Here is a 15,776-nt window from a genome sequence, read left to right as displayed (position 1 = left end):
TGCCTGGGAATATCCAAGCCCAGCACAAGTAGCAGCTATCTCAGATTGCTTTACAACTCAGGCAAGGTGCCCCAGGAAAAACACAAGTGAGGGCTAACCTTGGCCTGCATCACCTGGGAAACCCCAGGACCAGCGCACCCAGTGGACAGCTACAGACCCCATCAAAGCACCACCATGCTGCCCCTGCATGGCTGAACCTCCAGGAGGGTGGAGGTTGGTGGTTAAGTGGTCACAGCCAGTCCTTGCAGCTGACTGGCCTGGGTAAATCCCTCCAGTTGATCTGCCAACCACAACCAAGGCTCAACTACTAGAGGAGGGTGTACTCAGCCCACATGAAGGGCGCACCTTGAGTACCCAGTTTGGGTGATAGAAGAGGCTATGCCACTGGACCCTGTAGGACACCTACTGCATTAGGACATAATACCACAACATGGAGTCAAAAGCTGCTCTACCTAATACATAGAAACAGACACAGGGAGGCTGCCAAAACAAAGAGACAAAGAAACATGGCCCAAATGAAAGAACAGATCAAAACTCCAGAAAAAGAGCTAAAGGAAATGGAGGTAAAAAATCTGTCAGATGCAGAGTTCAAAACACTGTATATAAAGATGCTCAAGGAACTTAGTGAGGACTTCAACAGCATAAAAAAGATCCAGTCAGAAATGAAGGATACACTAATTGAAATAAGGAAAAATTTACAGGGAAACAACAGTAGAGTGGATAAAGATGAGAATCAAATCAATGATTTGGAACACAAGGAAGCAACAACAAGTCAGAACAAGAAAAAAAAAAGAAAAAAAATCCAAAAAATGAGGATAGCATAAGCAACCTCTGGAACAACTTTAAGAAGTCCAATATTCACATCATAGGGGTGCCAGAAGGAGAAGAGATGAAGCAAGAAATTGGAAATCTATTTCAAAAAATAGTGAAAGAAAAATTCCCTAATGTGGTGAAAGAAATAAACATGGAGGTCCAAGAAGCACAGAGAGTCCCAAACAAGATGGATGCAAAGAGAGCCACTCTAAGACACATCCTAATTAAAATACCAAAGGTTAAACATAAAGAGAGAACCTTAAAGGCTGCAAGAGAAAAGAAGTTAGTTTCCTACAGAGGAGTTCCCATAAGACCATTTATTGATTTCTCAAAAGAAGCTTTGAAGCCCTGAAGGGATTGGCAAGAAATACTCAGTCATGAAAAGCAGGGAGCTACAGCCAAGATTGCTCTAACCAGCAAAGCTATCATTTAGAATCGAAGGGCCAAAAAAGGCTGCCAAGACAAGAAAAAATTAAAGGGGTTCATCATCACCAAATCATTATTATATGAAATGTTAAAGAGACTTAAGAAAAAGAAGATCAAACTATGAACAATAAGATGGCAATAAATATATACCTGTCAACAATTAAATCTACTAAAACAAACTAAGCAAACAAGAAGAGAGAGGCAGAATCATGGACACGTAGAATGTTTTGATGTTTGTCACGTGGGAGGGGTGTGTGGGAGAAGAGGTGAAGAGGTAAGGGGATTAAGGAACCAATAGGTAGTTACAGAATAGCCATGGGGATGGAAAGTACAGTATAGGAAATGGAGCAGCCAAAGAACTTATACACGTGACCCATGGACATGAACAATGGTGGGAGGATTGTCTGGGGAGGGGGTGCTGGGTGGAGAAGGGCAAAGGGGGAAAAATCTGAACAACTAATAGCATAATTAATAAAATATCATTAAAAAATATTCACTTTCCATTTGTTCACTCACTTTTGAATATTGACCATTTATCCTGTACCTTGCTCAATTCACTTATGATTTCTGATAATATTCTTTAAATTCCTTTAAATATTTATGTATATTTATGTCATCTGTGACTATAGACAGTTTTAATTCATCTTTTAAATTTTAATTCTGTTTTCTTTTGGCTGTATTGTATTAGGTGGGACCTCTGAGGTGGTAGGAGCTGACAGAAGCCGAAAAAGACATTTGATCATTTATTGTGAATAACATTTATGAAAATAAATCTCACTGTTATTGCCTATTTATCTTACCAATAAATATTTTATCAAATACATAATGGTCCTTAACATAATGACCTGAGTCCTCCAGTAATACTATGTATAGTAAAATTCCTTGGGTGTGAGGAAGTATGCTTCTAGCCCTACTATGTTGTGTGTTGTTTTGTATTTTTATTTTTAAAATCATGAATGGGTGCTGAATGCAGTCAAATGCATTTTCGTCTATTGAGATGATCTTACTGAATTACACTGATGGCTACTTAAATGTTAAGCCAACTTTCAATTCTTGGGATAAATCCTCTTTGGCCATGATGTATTAAAATTTAAAATATTGCTGAATTTGACAGCCTGATTTTCTGTTGAGGATTTCTAATCTATGTTGATGAGGGATACTAGGTCACTTCTCCTTTTTGAAGACTGGCATTACCTAATTTCAATAGTCAGGATATACTGATTCCTTCATTTATTTATTTATTTATTTTTATTTGATGAAACTTTCTATTTTATTTTTTAAGTATATTTTATTGATTATACTATTACAGTTTTCCCAATCTTCCCCCCCTCTATCCTCCCTTTTTTCTGCACTCCCAATTGTACAGCATTCCCCCCCAGTCATTTAGTTCATGTCCATGGATTGTACATTTAAGTTCTTTGACTTCTCTGTTTCCTATACCATTTTTTACCTCTCCCCATCTATTTGATGCCTACCAATTATGCTTCTTCCCTGTACCTTTTCCATGCAGTTTGATTTTCTGGTACCTCTGGTTGTTTATTGATTTTAGATTGGTTGTTGTCCTTCTTTTGGTTGTGTAAAGAAACAAAGGGTTTCTACCTACACCTCCATCTTGGCCAGAACTGGAAAGTAAGAACATTTTAGATGGAGAAAACCTCATTTATTCACTGAGTCTGCATGCAAATATAGCAGTGAATTAAACAAATGGAAGCCCTCATAGACTTCATGTTCTAGCAGAGAGGTGCAGATAGGAAACATCAGAAATAAGAAAAATTAATGCTATAAATGCCAGAAAGGAAAATAAAGCAGGAAGTGTATATAGGTAGTTGAGGATAGAGGACTACAAATATAAGTAAGAGTGCTCAGTGAAGACCTCTTGAGGAGCAGACGATGTAATACAAATTAAGGACATGAGGGACTTCCAGTCAAGATGGCAGAGTAGATAGACATGCTTTGCTCCCTTGCACAACCATAAGAAGGATCACAACTAACCTCAAAACAGAAAATACCCAGAACTGCCATAAAACTGAAGTGTTTAGAAGTCTGACAACCAAGCATTTAATGAAGCCATATGTATCCAGATGGGTAGGAGGGGCAGAGGTGGGCAGCCAGGGTGGAGAGGATACAGTGTGGTGGTGGTAATGCAACAGCGGCCAGCAGAAAAGGTGGTCCCACATTCACCTATGGTGGACAAAATTTGGAGGGACACTTTGGAAGCAAGCGACCCCTGCCCCAGGCCAGACCATGTAGCTCAGAATTCCAGCGCTGGGAAATTAGAATCTCATAACTTCTGGCTGTAAAACCAGTAGGGGTTGAAGCGGTGGAATAAACAGCCAGTCTCTCAGGAAAAGTCCACTTAAAAGGTCTGCGTGGTCCTAGAATGAACTCAAACTCACCCTCTCTGGGAATTACCCCCAGGATAGCAGCTAGAAGGGTGCCAGTTGTATACAGGAAGGGGGTGAAGTGACTGGAAATGGCAAATGCCAATCAAGCCTTCAGCAGCCAGACAGCAGCATTGTTCCCTTTCCAATCCCTGCCACAAGTACAGAACCACAAAGTGGTGAAGTAGGCTGCCCTGCTCTGGTGAGTACCTAAGGCTCCACACCACACAAGGTATCAGGTACGCAAGGATAAGTAGTCAAAGCAGGTCTACCTAATACACAAAACAGGGAGGATGCCATATTGAGGAAACAAAGAAACATGGTTCAAATGAAAGAATAGAATAAAACCCCAGAAAAAGAACTCAGTGAAATGGAGGTAGCCAACCTACCAGATGTAGAGTTCAAAACACTGGTGATAAGAATGCTCAGAGAACTCGAGTGCAGCAAAACATAAGGGAAGAAATGATGGCTGCACTGCGTGAAATAGAGAAAAATCCACAGGGAACCAACAGGGAACAGAAGGAAGCCAAGGTTGAAATCAACAATGTGGAACATAAGAAATAAACAGTCAATCAGAACAGAATGAAGAAACAATAACCAAAAAATGAGAGTATAAGAAGCCTCTGAGACAACTCCAAAAGTGCAAACATCCGAATCATAGGGATGCCAGGAGGAGAAGAAGAAGAGCAAGAAATTGAAAACTTATTTGAAAAAAAAAAATGAAAGAGAACTTTCCCAATCTGGCAAAGGAAATAGACATACAAGTGCAGGAAGCCGAAAGAGTCCCAAACAAGTTGGACCCAAAAAGGAACACACGAAGACACATCATAATTAAAATGCCAAAGATTAAAGATAAAGAGAGAATCTTAAAAAAGCAGCGAGAGAAAAGCAGGTAATTGCCTACAAAGGAATTCCCATGAGACTGTCAGCTGATTTCTCAAAAGAAACCTTACAGGCAAGAAGGGACTCGTAAGAAGTATTCAGAGGAATGAAAAGCAAGGACCTACAACCTAGATTACTCTCTCCAGCAAAGCTACCATTTAGAATTAAAGGGCAGATAAAGTGCTTGCCAGAAAAGGTAAAGCTAAAAGAGCAAGTCATCACCAAGCCCTTGTATACAAAATGTTAAAGGAACTTATTTAAGAAAAAGAAGAACAAAACTAAAATGACAATAAATTCACAACTATCAACAACTGAATCTAAAAAACAAGCAAACAACTAGAACAGGGAGAGAATCATAGATACAGAGATCATTTAGAGGGTTACCAGTAGGGAGGGGGAAGGGAGGGAGAGAATGGGGGAAAAGGTACAGGAAATAAGCATAATTGGTTGGTACAAAATAGAGGAAAGTTAAGAATAGTGTAGGAAGTAGAGAAAGGGAACAGCTTACATGCACAACCCATGGACATGAACTGGATTGTGGGGAGGCTTGCTGGAAGGAAGGGGGGGTTACTGGACAGACAGGGGCAAAGGGGGGGAAATTGGGAAAACTAATAGCATAATCAACAAAATACACTTAATATAAAATAAAAGACATGAGAGTATGTCATTTGCATATTTAGGAAAGGGTACTTAAGGAAAGGAAACAAATGCATGAAGCAAGCACGTGTGTGCTGTATTTAAAGAACAAGGAGACTGGTGTGGCTGGAGTAGACAGAGAAGAAGGAGAGGTTGGGGAGAAGGCAGAGTACAGAGCCTTGCAGGCAATTTTAAAAATGATGCCTTTTATTTGAATTGATATGGGAAGCCCCTGCAGAGGTCTTTGAGCAAAAGAGTGACATATTCTAGTTTAGGCTTTAACAGTATCAGTCTTGATGCTTCTGAGGATAAACTAGAGGGATGTAAGGGCGGAGCAGAGAGACCAGGTAGGAGGCTATTGCAGTGATTCCAGCAAGAGGTAATGGTAGTTTGGATCAAGTTGATAGCAGCAGAGATGATAATGAATGGTCAGATTGGTGTAATCCTTAAAGGTGGAGGCAAGAAGATTTCATGGCAGAGCAGATACGGAGGTGCAGTGTGAGAGAAAAAGAGGAATGACCCCAATTCTTTTGGCTAAACAACTAGGATTGAAGTATTGTTAACTGAAGTGGGGGGAAATGGAGGAGGAACAGACTGATTTGAAGATTAATAGTTTAGTTTAACACAGGTTCAATTTAAGATAGACTCTAACTAGATTTCCCAAGTGTAGCTAATATGCAATTGGAGTTTAGAGTTAGAGTTTAAGAAAAGCAGTCCAGTCTGGAGATTATAATTTAGGAGTTTAAATGTATTCAAAGCCATTAGACTAGATGAGATCACTGGGGAGTCAAGTTATGAAAGAGATATAAGGATTGAGGCCTGACTTACTCCATTCCTAAGAGATGAGGGGAGATGAGAAGGAACAAGCAAGGAACTAAAAAGGAGCAGCCAGTGAGGTAAGAGAAGAACCAGGAGAGTATATTGTTAAGGAAACCAAGTAAAGCATTTTACAGAGGAAGAAGTAATCAGCTGTGTCAGTTGTTGTTGATAGGTCAGGTAAGAGGAACATTCAGAACTGGCCATTAGATGCTTTGGTGACTTGATAAGAGCAGTTTTGAGGAGCGCTGGGGTGAAAGCCTGATTGGAATGGGTTTAAGAGTGTGGAGGCTGAGAAACTGGAGAGGGCAGGTACTGTATAAATAACTGGTTTCTGAAGAGTTTTGCTGTAAAGGGAGTAGAGAAAGGTGTGGTCACTAAGGGGACAGTGGGAATAAAAAGAGTTGTCTGTTTTTGAAGGGGAACAGCAGTATATTTGTATGCTAACAAGAATGGTGTAGTAGAACAGGAAAAACAGTGATGCAAGAGGAAGGTGAGAATTGCTGGCGTGATGTATTTGAGAAGGCCGAAGGAGAGAGCTTTCAGAGCACATGTGTGGTCTTGGATTTTGCTGGGATCAGGTCTGTGGGGATCCCCACGACCATTCCCAGGCTCTGTGATTCTCCAGGAGGACTCATAGGACTCAGCACATAGTTGTACTCAGGTTATGATTTATTGGGTTGGCCAAAAAGTTTGTATGTTCTTTTCCATAAAATAAGACATTTTTCATTTTCGCCAGTAACTTTATTGATTTGGATATTCTGAGTATGTCATCTTTCTCTCTCATGATATAACATTCATTGTTCTCAATTTATGTCTCAATTTGATCGATATGAACTTCACCTGGTCTGTCTGACTGTGGAGCATCGTCCAGTGAAAAGTCTCCAGCATGAAGTTTCACCAACCATGATTGACACATTTGATCAGTCACACAGCACCTTGTCCAGACACTGCACAAACCCTTTTTTGCATTTCAGTTGTGTTTTTACCTTTCTTGAGATAATAAAGTATAATATGCTGAAAATGTTGAGTATTTTCTTCCACCTTCAATGTTAAAATGAACTGCACAAAAATTCACCAATTTTGATAAGTTTTTTTGAGTGCATGCTCATGCTGATGTGACAGTTGTCACAGTATGATCTAACAAAATTGTTTCAAATGAAGTTAAAGACAGCTAAGCGCTACTGGAGCCATTTTATGGGGAAAAAACAAATGAACTTTTTGGCCCACCCAATTATTACAGTGAAAGGACACAAGGCAAAATCAGCAAAGAAAAAGGTGCATGGGGGTGAAGTATGGAGGAAAATGCAGGGGTGAGCTTTCAGAAGTCCTCTTTCAGGAGAGTCACACCAAGTGCATTTAATGTCTACAACAACATGTGTGAAGTGTCTATGAGAGCAGTTCATTAGAGACTCAATGTTCAGTATTTTTATTGATGATTGGTTGTATTGACACCCTGTGCCTATCACATACCAAAATCCCAATGCGAAGGACAGTAGTGTTCAGCATAAAAGATGTTGTTTGCACAGTGTTAGCATAGTGAGACATTCTTATCATTTAGGGAATGGTGGGAACCCTCCCAAAATCTAAGGTCCCAGACTGCAGAGCAGAGCTAGCCTTGTATCAGCCCGTTCTAAGGATAGCAGTTTCAGGTCTACAGTGAACTGTTTTCTGCACAAGGTCCATTTTATTCGCAGTAACAGCATAGAAGGCATGAAGGATCAGTATGAAGGACGATGAGCAAAAGTTTGATAGTGAAACTGAGGATACTGTGTAGAGGTAGGAAAGATTTTTTCAAAATGCAATACTTAAATTTAAGAAATAAAATATGTAATTGTTAGTGAATAAATGTTGTGAAATGTTGGTTTATTTTTAAACACAGGTGCATAATAGGGAAATAATTTGATGAGATAAGCTATATCAATATGATGAGGCCACTGTAGCAACCCTAAATTTTATGGTTTCCTAGTATTTCCAATTTTAAACAAATGAGCCTATAAAATCTAGTAACCTGGTATACACCAAGCAAAATTACATCTCTTATATCCAATATAACAAATGATAAAGCATGACTTGCTAGACCCAAGTTTTCTGATTTTGGTTCAGAAAATAAAATGTGTTTCTGTAGTTTGTGATAAGAGGTTAAATAAATAGTTTAATTCTTTTCTATTTAGAGAGAAGTTTTTAGTATTGTTGTTATGATGCTAAGTATTAATTATGCTTTGGTGTTTTTTTTAATAGGGTCAAGCATTTGCTCCAAAGAGTGTGGCAATAATTGGTCATTCTATGGGTGGCCTTGTTGCAAGGGCATTGCTGACACTGAAAAATTTTAAACAAGATCTGATAAATCTCCTTATTACACAAGCCACCCCCCACGTTGCTCCTGTGATGCCGTTAGATCGCTTCATCACAGGTGAGTTGCTGTCACATTAGCACTAATGGACCTCCCCACTGTTGTTTAGAATGAAACAAATACTTGCAGCTACTCCCTTTAGAGCGTACTGCAAATTCATCCATTGGTGGAGCCACTCAGTTTCAGATCACCTCCAGTTCCAACTGTCTCTTTCTCTGCGACTTTCGACTTAGGCTCATAGATGAAGCCGCTGTTAGTTTCCTGTGTCTATAGCATGTTACATGGATGGCATATGTCTTGTCCCTAGGCACTTGAGCTTAGGTTTAGTTATTCTTGAAGATGACTCCCTGTCTCTTAAAATGTGTTTAAATTTCCTGTGTTTTGTTAACTTCCCAGTACTCTACTCAAAATAAGCATATTTTTAAGCAAAATGGTAGAAAAGTCCTGTTTTAAAATAAACAGCTCTGCTAACACTATGTGGTGAGGTAGAATTGCTAATGTTCATTGAGCTCTTACTATATTTCGGATATTGTGTAAAGGACTTTCTATGTGGTATTATTAAGTCACTTAGTCCTGGTGCCATTGTTATCTCCATGTTTATGGATGGAAAAAAAAGAGTCCAAGACAAAGGTTTTGCCCAAAGTTACATTGGCGAGAAAAGAGTGGAGCTAGTATTTGACCCTGGTAACCTTGTTCCTGGGCCTGTGCTCTTAACTTCCGCATGCTGCCCTGCCTCTTAATGAGTACATTGTTGCTAGGGAAATAAAATTATGGGTAATGCTCTAACGTTGCAGGAAATTTTGAACAGTAAGCGTCTATGATTGCTGTCAGGTAATTGAATAGTGATAATGTCACAGTAAGAATTAAATGCCTATCAACTTTTTATTCAAGTCGAATATTATCTTCACTGCTTATTGCAATGTTATGTGAATAGAAGAAAATCTTTAGAAAGAAATAATTCTTTTTCATGATCAGTACATTTACTCAACTTCTTACCCTATCAGAGTTTCTATTATCTTAATTGTGAAGAAACTTGTGTTTCTAGTTAAGTGAGAAATACACCCTGGTGACTCTAGAGCACAGCAGTGGTTGTCCAGAGCACCCGTCCCAGCAGACATGTCCAAGGAGTAATTTGCTGGAATATCTGATACAATCATACTGAACAGTGAAGTTTGATTTTTCTCATTACATTGAACACTTTTCCTGTAGCAGTTTTTTAATGAAAAATTTTCGTTTTATTGTTGAAGTTATTTAAATCTAACTCTAATAATTATAAATTACCTATAGGTTTAGAAAAAAGTCAAAGGCATAAACAATTCATAACACTTGTAGCACAATTGAGAACTCTTCCTTACTGCATTTTATATGTAGATGAGTCCTGTAGGTTTAAATTGGAATTACTGAAAATACATTTAAAATTATTTGAGAAAAACTTTTAAGAGATTTGGGTTTTACTGTTTTGATGGATAGCGATACTCTGTCTCTAAAAGGCTCAGGCTGAACTGCTTCTTAGGGCCACGGTGTTCTTACTGTGATGAGCAAGCTTCTTTCCCGTTTGTTCCGTATTTATTTTTTATTGCATTAGGCCAGAATTAGAATGTAAAAACAAATGTTCAAGGGTTGTAGATTTTAGGTCTTTAGGAGACTCATGCCCCTCCAGAAGTAGATCCTGTTTATGGTTGGTAGAAATTCTGCCCTTCACTAGGGCAAGGGGAGGCCTGCGAGGAGCCCCACACTCAGAGGGCCCTGCGCTGGTGCTGCCATTCCCCACCGGGTTTTGCATGTACAGGCCAAGCATCCTCCCCACTGAAGGCTGTGCCTTTACTTTCAGACCATATTCCAGGAAGCCAAGCCTCTAGACTGTTCTTGTCCATATGCCCCAAGCTCACTTCCAGGGCCCGTGTGGGCCTCTTATTTGATTCTGTTCTGAGGGTAGGGAAGTACAAGCTTGAGTCGTGGCCCAGCAGTGGCTTTGCACAAGGTACAGATAGCACGGAGGACCTTGTGACGCAGGAAGGAATTGGGATGGGAAGAGAAGGATGATGGCACAGTGATGGGCCATAGATAGGCTCGCCCTGTGCTGCCATTATCCAGTGTCCAACTCTGAGGTGTCCTAGAATTCTGCATTTGAACCTGGCCTTCCAGGTTGAGAAAATATATCTGATTTAACAGTTTGCCAGTGGGAATTTTGACTTTTCATTATTTAGGCATATGGCATGTGTACCCCATGGTACTCTTACCCTAGGCCTTGCATATATTAGGAATGGGTTTGCGTGGACACAATCTAAGTAAATGCTGCTGAGATCTTTAATGGGAGCTGTATGCTGTTCCGAAATATTTGAAGCCCTCAATGGGATCAAATACCAGGATAAAAATGCATTGTTTTGATAAGTAGAAGAGGAAATGAGAACTCCCCTCCCCTGACCTCAAGTCTTGACAGTAAAATTTTCTCATTGTTCATAGAAAAAGTGGAAAAATTGTCTGCAAGTTCTTCCAGTTGAACTACTTATTGCACTAAAGAGAGAGAACGTTAGCCCTCAGATTTTCCACAGCTGCATAGTTCCAAGACTAGAATGTTATTGTCCTGATAGATTTTATTTTAAGAACTTAAGTAGTACTTTGTGTGGTGGTGGTTGGCTACAGGGGACAGCTGCTAAGCCTTAATAAGGATACTGCCTAATTAGGAAGATCTATTACTCTCTAGCATAGTAAACTCTTATCTTTGGAAGAATTTTAGGTTTTTTAGGTTTGTGTGGCTTGTGAACAAGTAGCATCCTTTTGGAATGTAGAGACTTGTTTGCATATCAATTTGTCAAGCTAAAAAATTTGGGTATCTTTTTTCACTATTGATACTTTCAGTTAACACTTAGTATTTGTAATCTGATTTAATGGGGTAAGCAGAATATCTATAAAGTATTAAAATAGAGAAATGTGAATACCATTGTTTATAGATAATTCCGATGCCTTAGAAATCCAGTTTAATATTAATATGGATATCTTAATGGTGTATGGAGTGACTACTAATTTTTAATGTCTTTTTTATTTTCTGCCAGATTTTTATGAGACTGTAAATGACTATTGGATTCTAAATGCTGGACACATAAATTTAACCACACTCTCTGTAGCTGGAGGATTCCGGGATTACCAAGTTCGATCAGGACTGACTTTTCTGCCAAAACTAAGCCATCATGCCAGTGCCTTATCTGTCGTGGTAATCTTTTTTAAAGACTCTACTGAAATAGTGACATGATGAGTGCAGAGGGGCATGAGTGGAGAAGTAACGTGTCGCTGCTTGGAAGTGACTGCCGAGATGGTGTCGTGCCGCTCTTGTGTTTGTGTGTGTGTGTGTGTGGGAGGCAGAGACACAGAGAGAGGGAGCACGTGAGTGAACGAACGAATGCATGGGTGGACGATGCTGAGAAGACAGGCATGGATGCTTGTGTTCACAGAAAGTAAAAAGGACCTTAGAGACTGAAAATAAATCTTAATTATGAGAAATAATTGTTTCTTGTTTAAAATAAGTGCCTATGCATCAATTAGAGTTGTTAAATATAAGAAAGTGTGGACTGAAGTCCACAGGCCTCTTGTTCCATCTGAGTGGTGTGCTGTGTACTCTTGTAGCAGAATATCAAACATAACGTATACTCTTGATTGGTAAACTTCAAGTTTTACCAATTCTAGAATTTAAAAATTAGCTGTCAGAAATTGATAGTGTAAACAGAACCCTGATTAATTAATTTGCTAATTATTCTTCCTTGCTAGGACATCAAGTATTTGGTCTTTACATAACCTCTGTAAAGTCAGTTCAGGTTTCCTTTTAGGGCTTACATTATTTCTTATATTTTTCACCTGAAATCTTCAGTTAAGATGTTAACTTTTTTTAACTCAACATACACATCATCTTCCAATATAACTTAATTTAATTTCTAAAAAAATCCATAGTTCCTTTTGCTTTTTAGAAGCTAGTGCTTTCTTTCGTAGTTACTCATTTCATAAATACTCCTTTGCATAGTTCATCTGTTGCCCCACCTTAAGTTGCTGTTCACTCATCGAGCAGGTACTTACTGAATGCTTGCCATACACAGAACAAAAATTATTAAGCAGTTCTGCTATTACCCACCATTTTCCTGTAACTGAAGTTGTGGTATAGCCATAGTAGCTTTGGAACAAAATTGGTAAATCTCTCAAACCTCATTGTTGGTACGAATATTATTTGATGTTGAATGTTTTGGGCAGACATTTCCTGGAAGTCCTCAAAACATTAAATGTCAACTCTGTAGTAAATGCCGATGTTTTATTTAGTCACATGGAAATAGAGATAACTTATTTACAAGACTCGGTCTAGAGCACGAGGCTGTGTTGATACCACATCCTGCAGCTTCTTTCTGAAAGAACTTTGGTCTTTTCAGCTGTGTGTGCATGCACATGTGTTTCCCTGTTTTCTTATCCATTGCTAATGTATTGCTTTCAGGGCAACTTGTATTTCTGTGTCTCTGATGAAAATATTTTACTTACGGAATTTTCTCAAAGCTGGTTATTTTATAATCTGTTTTATTTAGTTTTTTAGATTCCAAACAGTCTAGGTCTTTCGTGTTTTAAAGTATGTTCACTTAAAAAAATCATTAAGAAATAACAGTTTTTTTAATGATTATCTCAAGAATGGTTAAATGACATTTACATCCATTGGGCCTAGAAAAATTGCTTAAGTTAGCACAGTTATATTGGTAGGGTAAGCTAAACTCTTGTTATATGTACTCATGCAGGTGATGGCACTTAAACACGATAGAGGTTTACATTTACTCATATAATTGCCCAAGGTGTGTATTTAAGTTGGTGGGTGGTTTTTTGAAGAAGTCTCATAAGGGACCTAGGCTGACAGTAGGCACCCCCTTCTTGAATGTTCTGCTTTTGAGGTTGCTCTAATCATCACTGTTTCAACCCACAGGAAGAGGGAAGAAGAGCAGTCAGGCCTGGAAATGCACACATCACTCCTGTTCACATTCTGATAGAGAACAATTAGTCGCACCTTAAAGTAAGAGAGGCCAAGAGATGTAGTCTAGCCAAGTGTGCGAGAAGGCCAGAATGGATTTTGGTGGACATTCAGAAGTTTTCACCAAAGATCATGAGCAACTGCCTTTATTATTTGTGTTGCCTTTCCCTCTTTCAACTCTAGCTCTGGTGCATTCATTAGCCTGAATGAAAGTAAACCCATTTTATGTTCTTGGTAATGGTAAGTGCTCTGCTGTGAGATCTTACTCTGCTGAGCATCCAATACAATCTTAGAACCACAGTGAACTCTCATTGTCTTGACTTTTTAATTAAGCTGCCAGCAGTAATTCCTAAATAAGGTACCTAATGTTTATAAGTTCGTAAGTTCAAGTAAGCTATAGATTCCTCCCACTTTAGAGTCTGGACTGAAGGGTGTTATGTCATTGTTAGGAAGCCTTCTGCAATAGTTACATTTTTTAGGAGTCTTTGCCCTTGTGTCTCTAACAAGTAGTATATATACCAGTCATCTAGTGATTTTTTTTCAAAGTAAGTAACCCTGGACCCTACTTGTAAGAGTCTGATTTGATAGTTTTGGAATTGTGATCAGGCATATTTCTTTTGGAAAATATCTTCAGGCTAAGGTATTTATCAGGCATACTCTGATTAAGAAGAAATATCTTAGAATTTATCAGTTGGTCTGTTTAGAACTAAAGTTATTAAAATATCTATTATGATTTACCCATAAACTATGATTTATTAAAGAATCATAAACTCAGTCTCTTGTTAGAGTAATAAAGAGACATTAAACTCAGGAGGGAATCTGGATGCTTTAATAATTTTTAAAGGGTAATATAAGTGTGACTAAACAGTAATGACAGGAAAATTTTTTTTAATATTTTTTTATTTATTTTTTAGAGAGGGAAGGGAGGGGGGGAGAGAGAGAGAGAGAGAGAAACATCAATGTGTGGTTGCTGGGGGTTATGGCCTGCAACCCAGGAATGTACCCTGGCTGGGAATCGAACCTGGGACACTTTGGTTCCCAGCCTGCGCTCAATCCACTGAGCTACGCCAGCCAGGAGGAAAATTTTTTTATGCAGGAAATACCTTATTATTTTTGGATCACCTTTGATAAGAATACATCATTTAAAAATGTCTATGCATCATAAAATAGCAAAACTAATGCTGCATGTTTCTAAATATTAGCTTGTAAATACTTCAGGCCTTTTGGAGAATAACAAATGTGCTTTTCTTAAGTTTGATTTTTTGTTTGTTTCTTTCCTTCTAGAGTACAGCAGTGCCTAAGACCTGGGTGTCAACAGACCACCTCTCCATTGTGTGGTATGTAGATGTAATTTATTTTGATGGTTTCTGGTGGTCCTCTCTTCTCGGCAGTGCATTGATTGGTTTGTTAACTTTCTGAGAGCTTCATTCATACATAAATAAGGATTTTGGAGACAGATTAATTTAGGAGTTTCGAACTCTAAACTTGATTCTTGTCTCAGTGTGACCAAGATTCCCTTGATAACCTATGAAATAATCTGAGAACCAGTAGCATCAGTCTCAAGTGAAGCTAGTATCAGATATCCAAAGTTTAGTTTGTTGTAGTTGGGCAGAATCAAAGGCACTTGTTTTAGGACTTCTTGAGCTCTCTCCACAGGTCATCAAACTTAGGGACTTGATGGATACAGCATTGGTTATTCTAGAGTATCACATGGAAAACCAAGCTGGAATTAGATTTACCCTTAATATAAATAAATAGATTAAATATTGCTCGAGAAATATGTAGACCCTAGTATCTTATCTCTATGTGTTCTGGCTTAAAGGTTCTCTTTTTCACCTTCCTCGGGCTTTGCAATCAGTGGTGACTGCAAGAACCACACAGCTCAGGCATGTAACAGTGGTGTAGGCCACATCTGCAGCTGGGGCAGACGAGGAAATTTAGATGAGGAACATAGAGGGACCTTGTCGGTTCTACTGCCAGTCATTCAGGAAGATTTAGTTTGCTTTGTTTTTGCTTCAACTTTAAAAAACTTGCTTAATAATGATGATTTCTTAAATGGTTTTAGAGTTTACAGCAATAAAGCAAACTCAAATATTTGATTAAATAATAGAATTGTGTGTGTTTGTATCAAAAGTATATTATTAAAGTTTCATTTGTAACACATTTTATTCTTCAGGTGCAAACAATTACAATTGACTACAGTTCGAGCGTTCTTTGATCTTATTGATGCTGACACTAAACAAGTATGTATTTTTAAACTAAAAATTATTTCAGTAAAGTAAGAGCTTTGTTGCAGCAGTGGTAGATTTAATACATTTTTTTACTTTGATGTAAATAGAAGTCTATACCTTATGTTGATTATAATTACTTTCAAAGTAGAAATATCCTTGTTTAGTGGAGGGCAAGGGGGTGGGGGAAGTAGAATAGGGTAAAGGGGGATAAATGGTGACAAAGGAGACTAGACTTGGGTGGTAGGCAA

At 38.5% G+C, this 15,776-nt stretch overlaps 1 protein-coding gene across 2 annotated transcripts in view; it reads left to right on the top strand.

The window, feature by feature from the left end:
• The window catches only part of PGAP1 (post-GPI attachment to proteins inositol deacylase 1), a 78,162-nt gene that overhangs the window by 20,084 nt on the left and 42,302 nt on the right, over positions 1-15,776 (top strand). For both annotated transcript variants that reach the window (XM_045833752.1, XM_045833751.1), the window contains exons 4-7: positions 8,196-8,367; positions 11,361-11,518; positions 14,582-14,634; positions 15,474-15,540. In XM_045833752.1, coding sequence (XP_045689708.1) covers positions 8,196-8,367; positions 11,361-11,518; positions 14,582-14,634; positions 15,474-15,540 — 450 coding nt within the window. The remainder of the gene's footprint in view (positions 1-8,195; positions 8,368-11,360; positions 11,519-14,581; positions 14,635-15,473; positions 15,541-15,776) is intronic.

Source organism: Phyllostomus hastatus, unplaced genomic scaffold, assembly GCF_019186645.2.
Source record: "Phyllostomus hastatus isolate PE091 unplaced genomic scaffold, TTU_PhHast_1.1 phas_contig_1741, whole genome shotgun sequence".
Classification (NCBI taxonomy): Eukaryota; Metazoa; Chordata; class Mammalia; order Chiroptera; family Phyllostomidae; genus Phyllostomus; species Phyllostomus hastatus.
The sequence above is the reverse complement of the archived record's forward strand: the minus strand, read 5'-3'. Positions and strand labels throughout refer to the sequence as shown.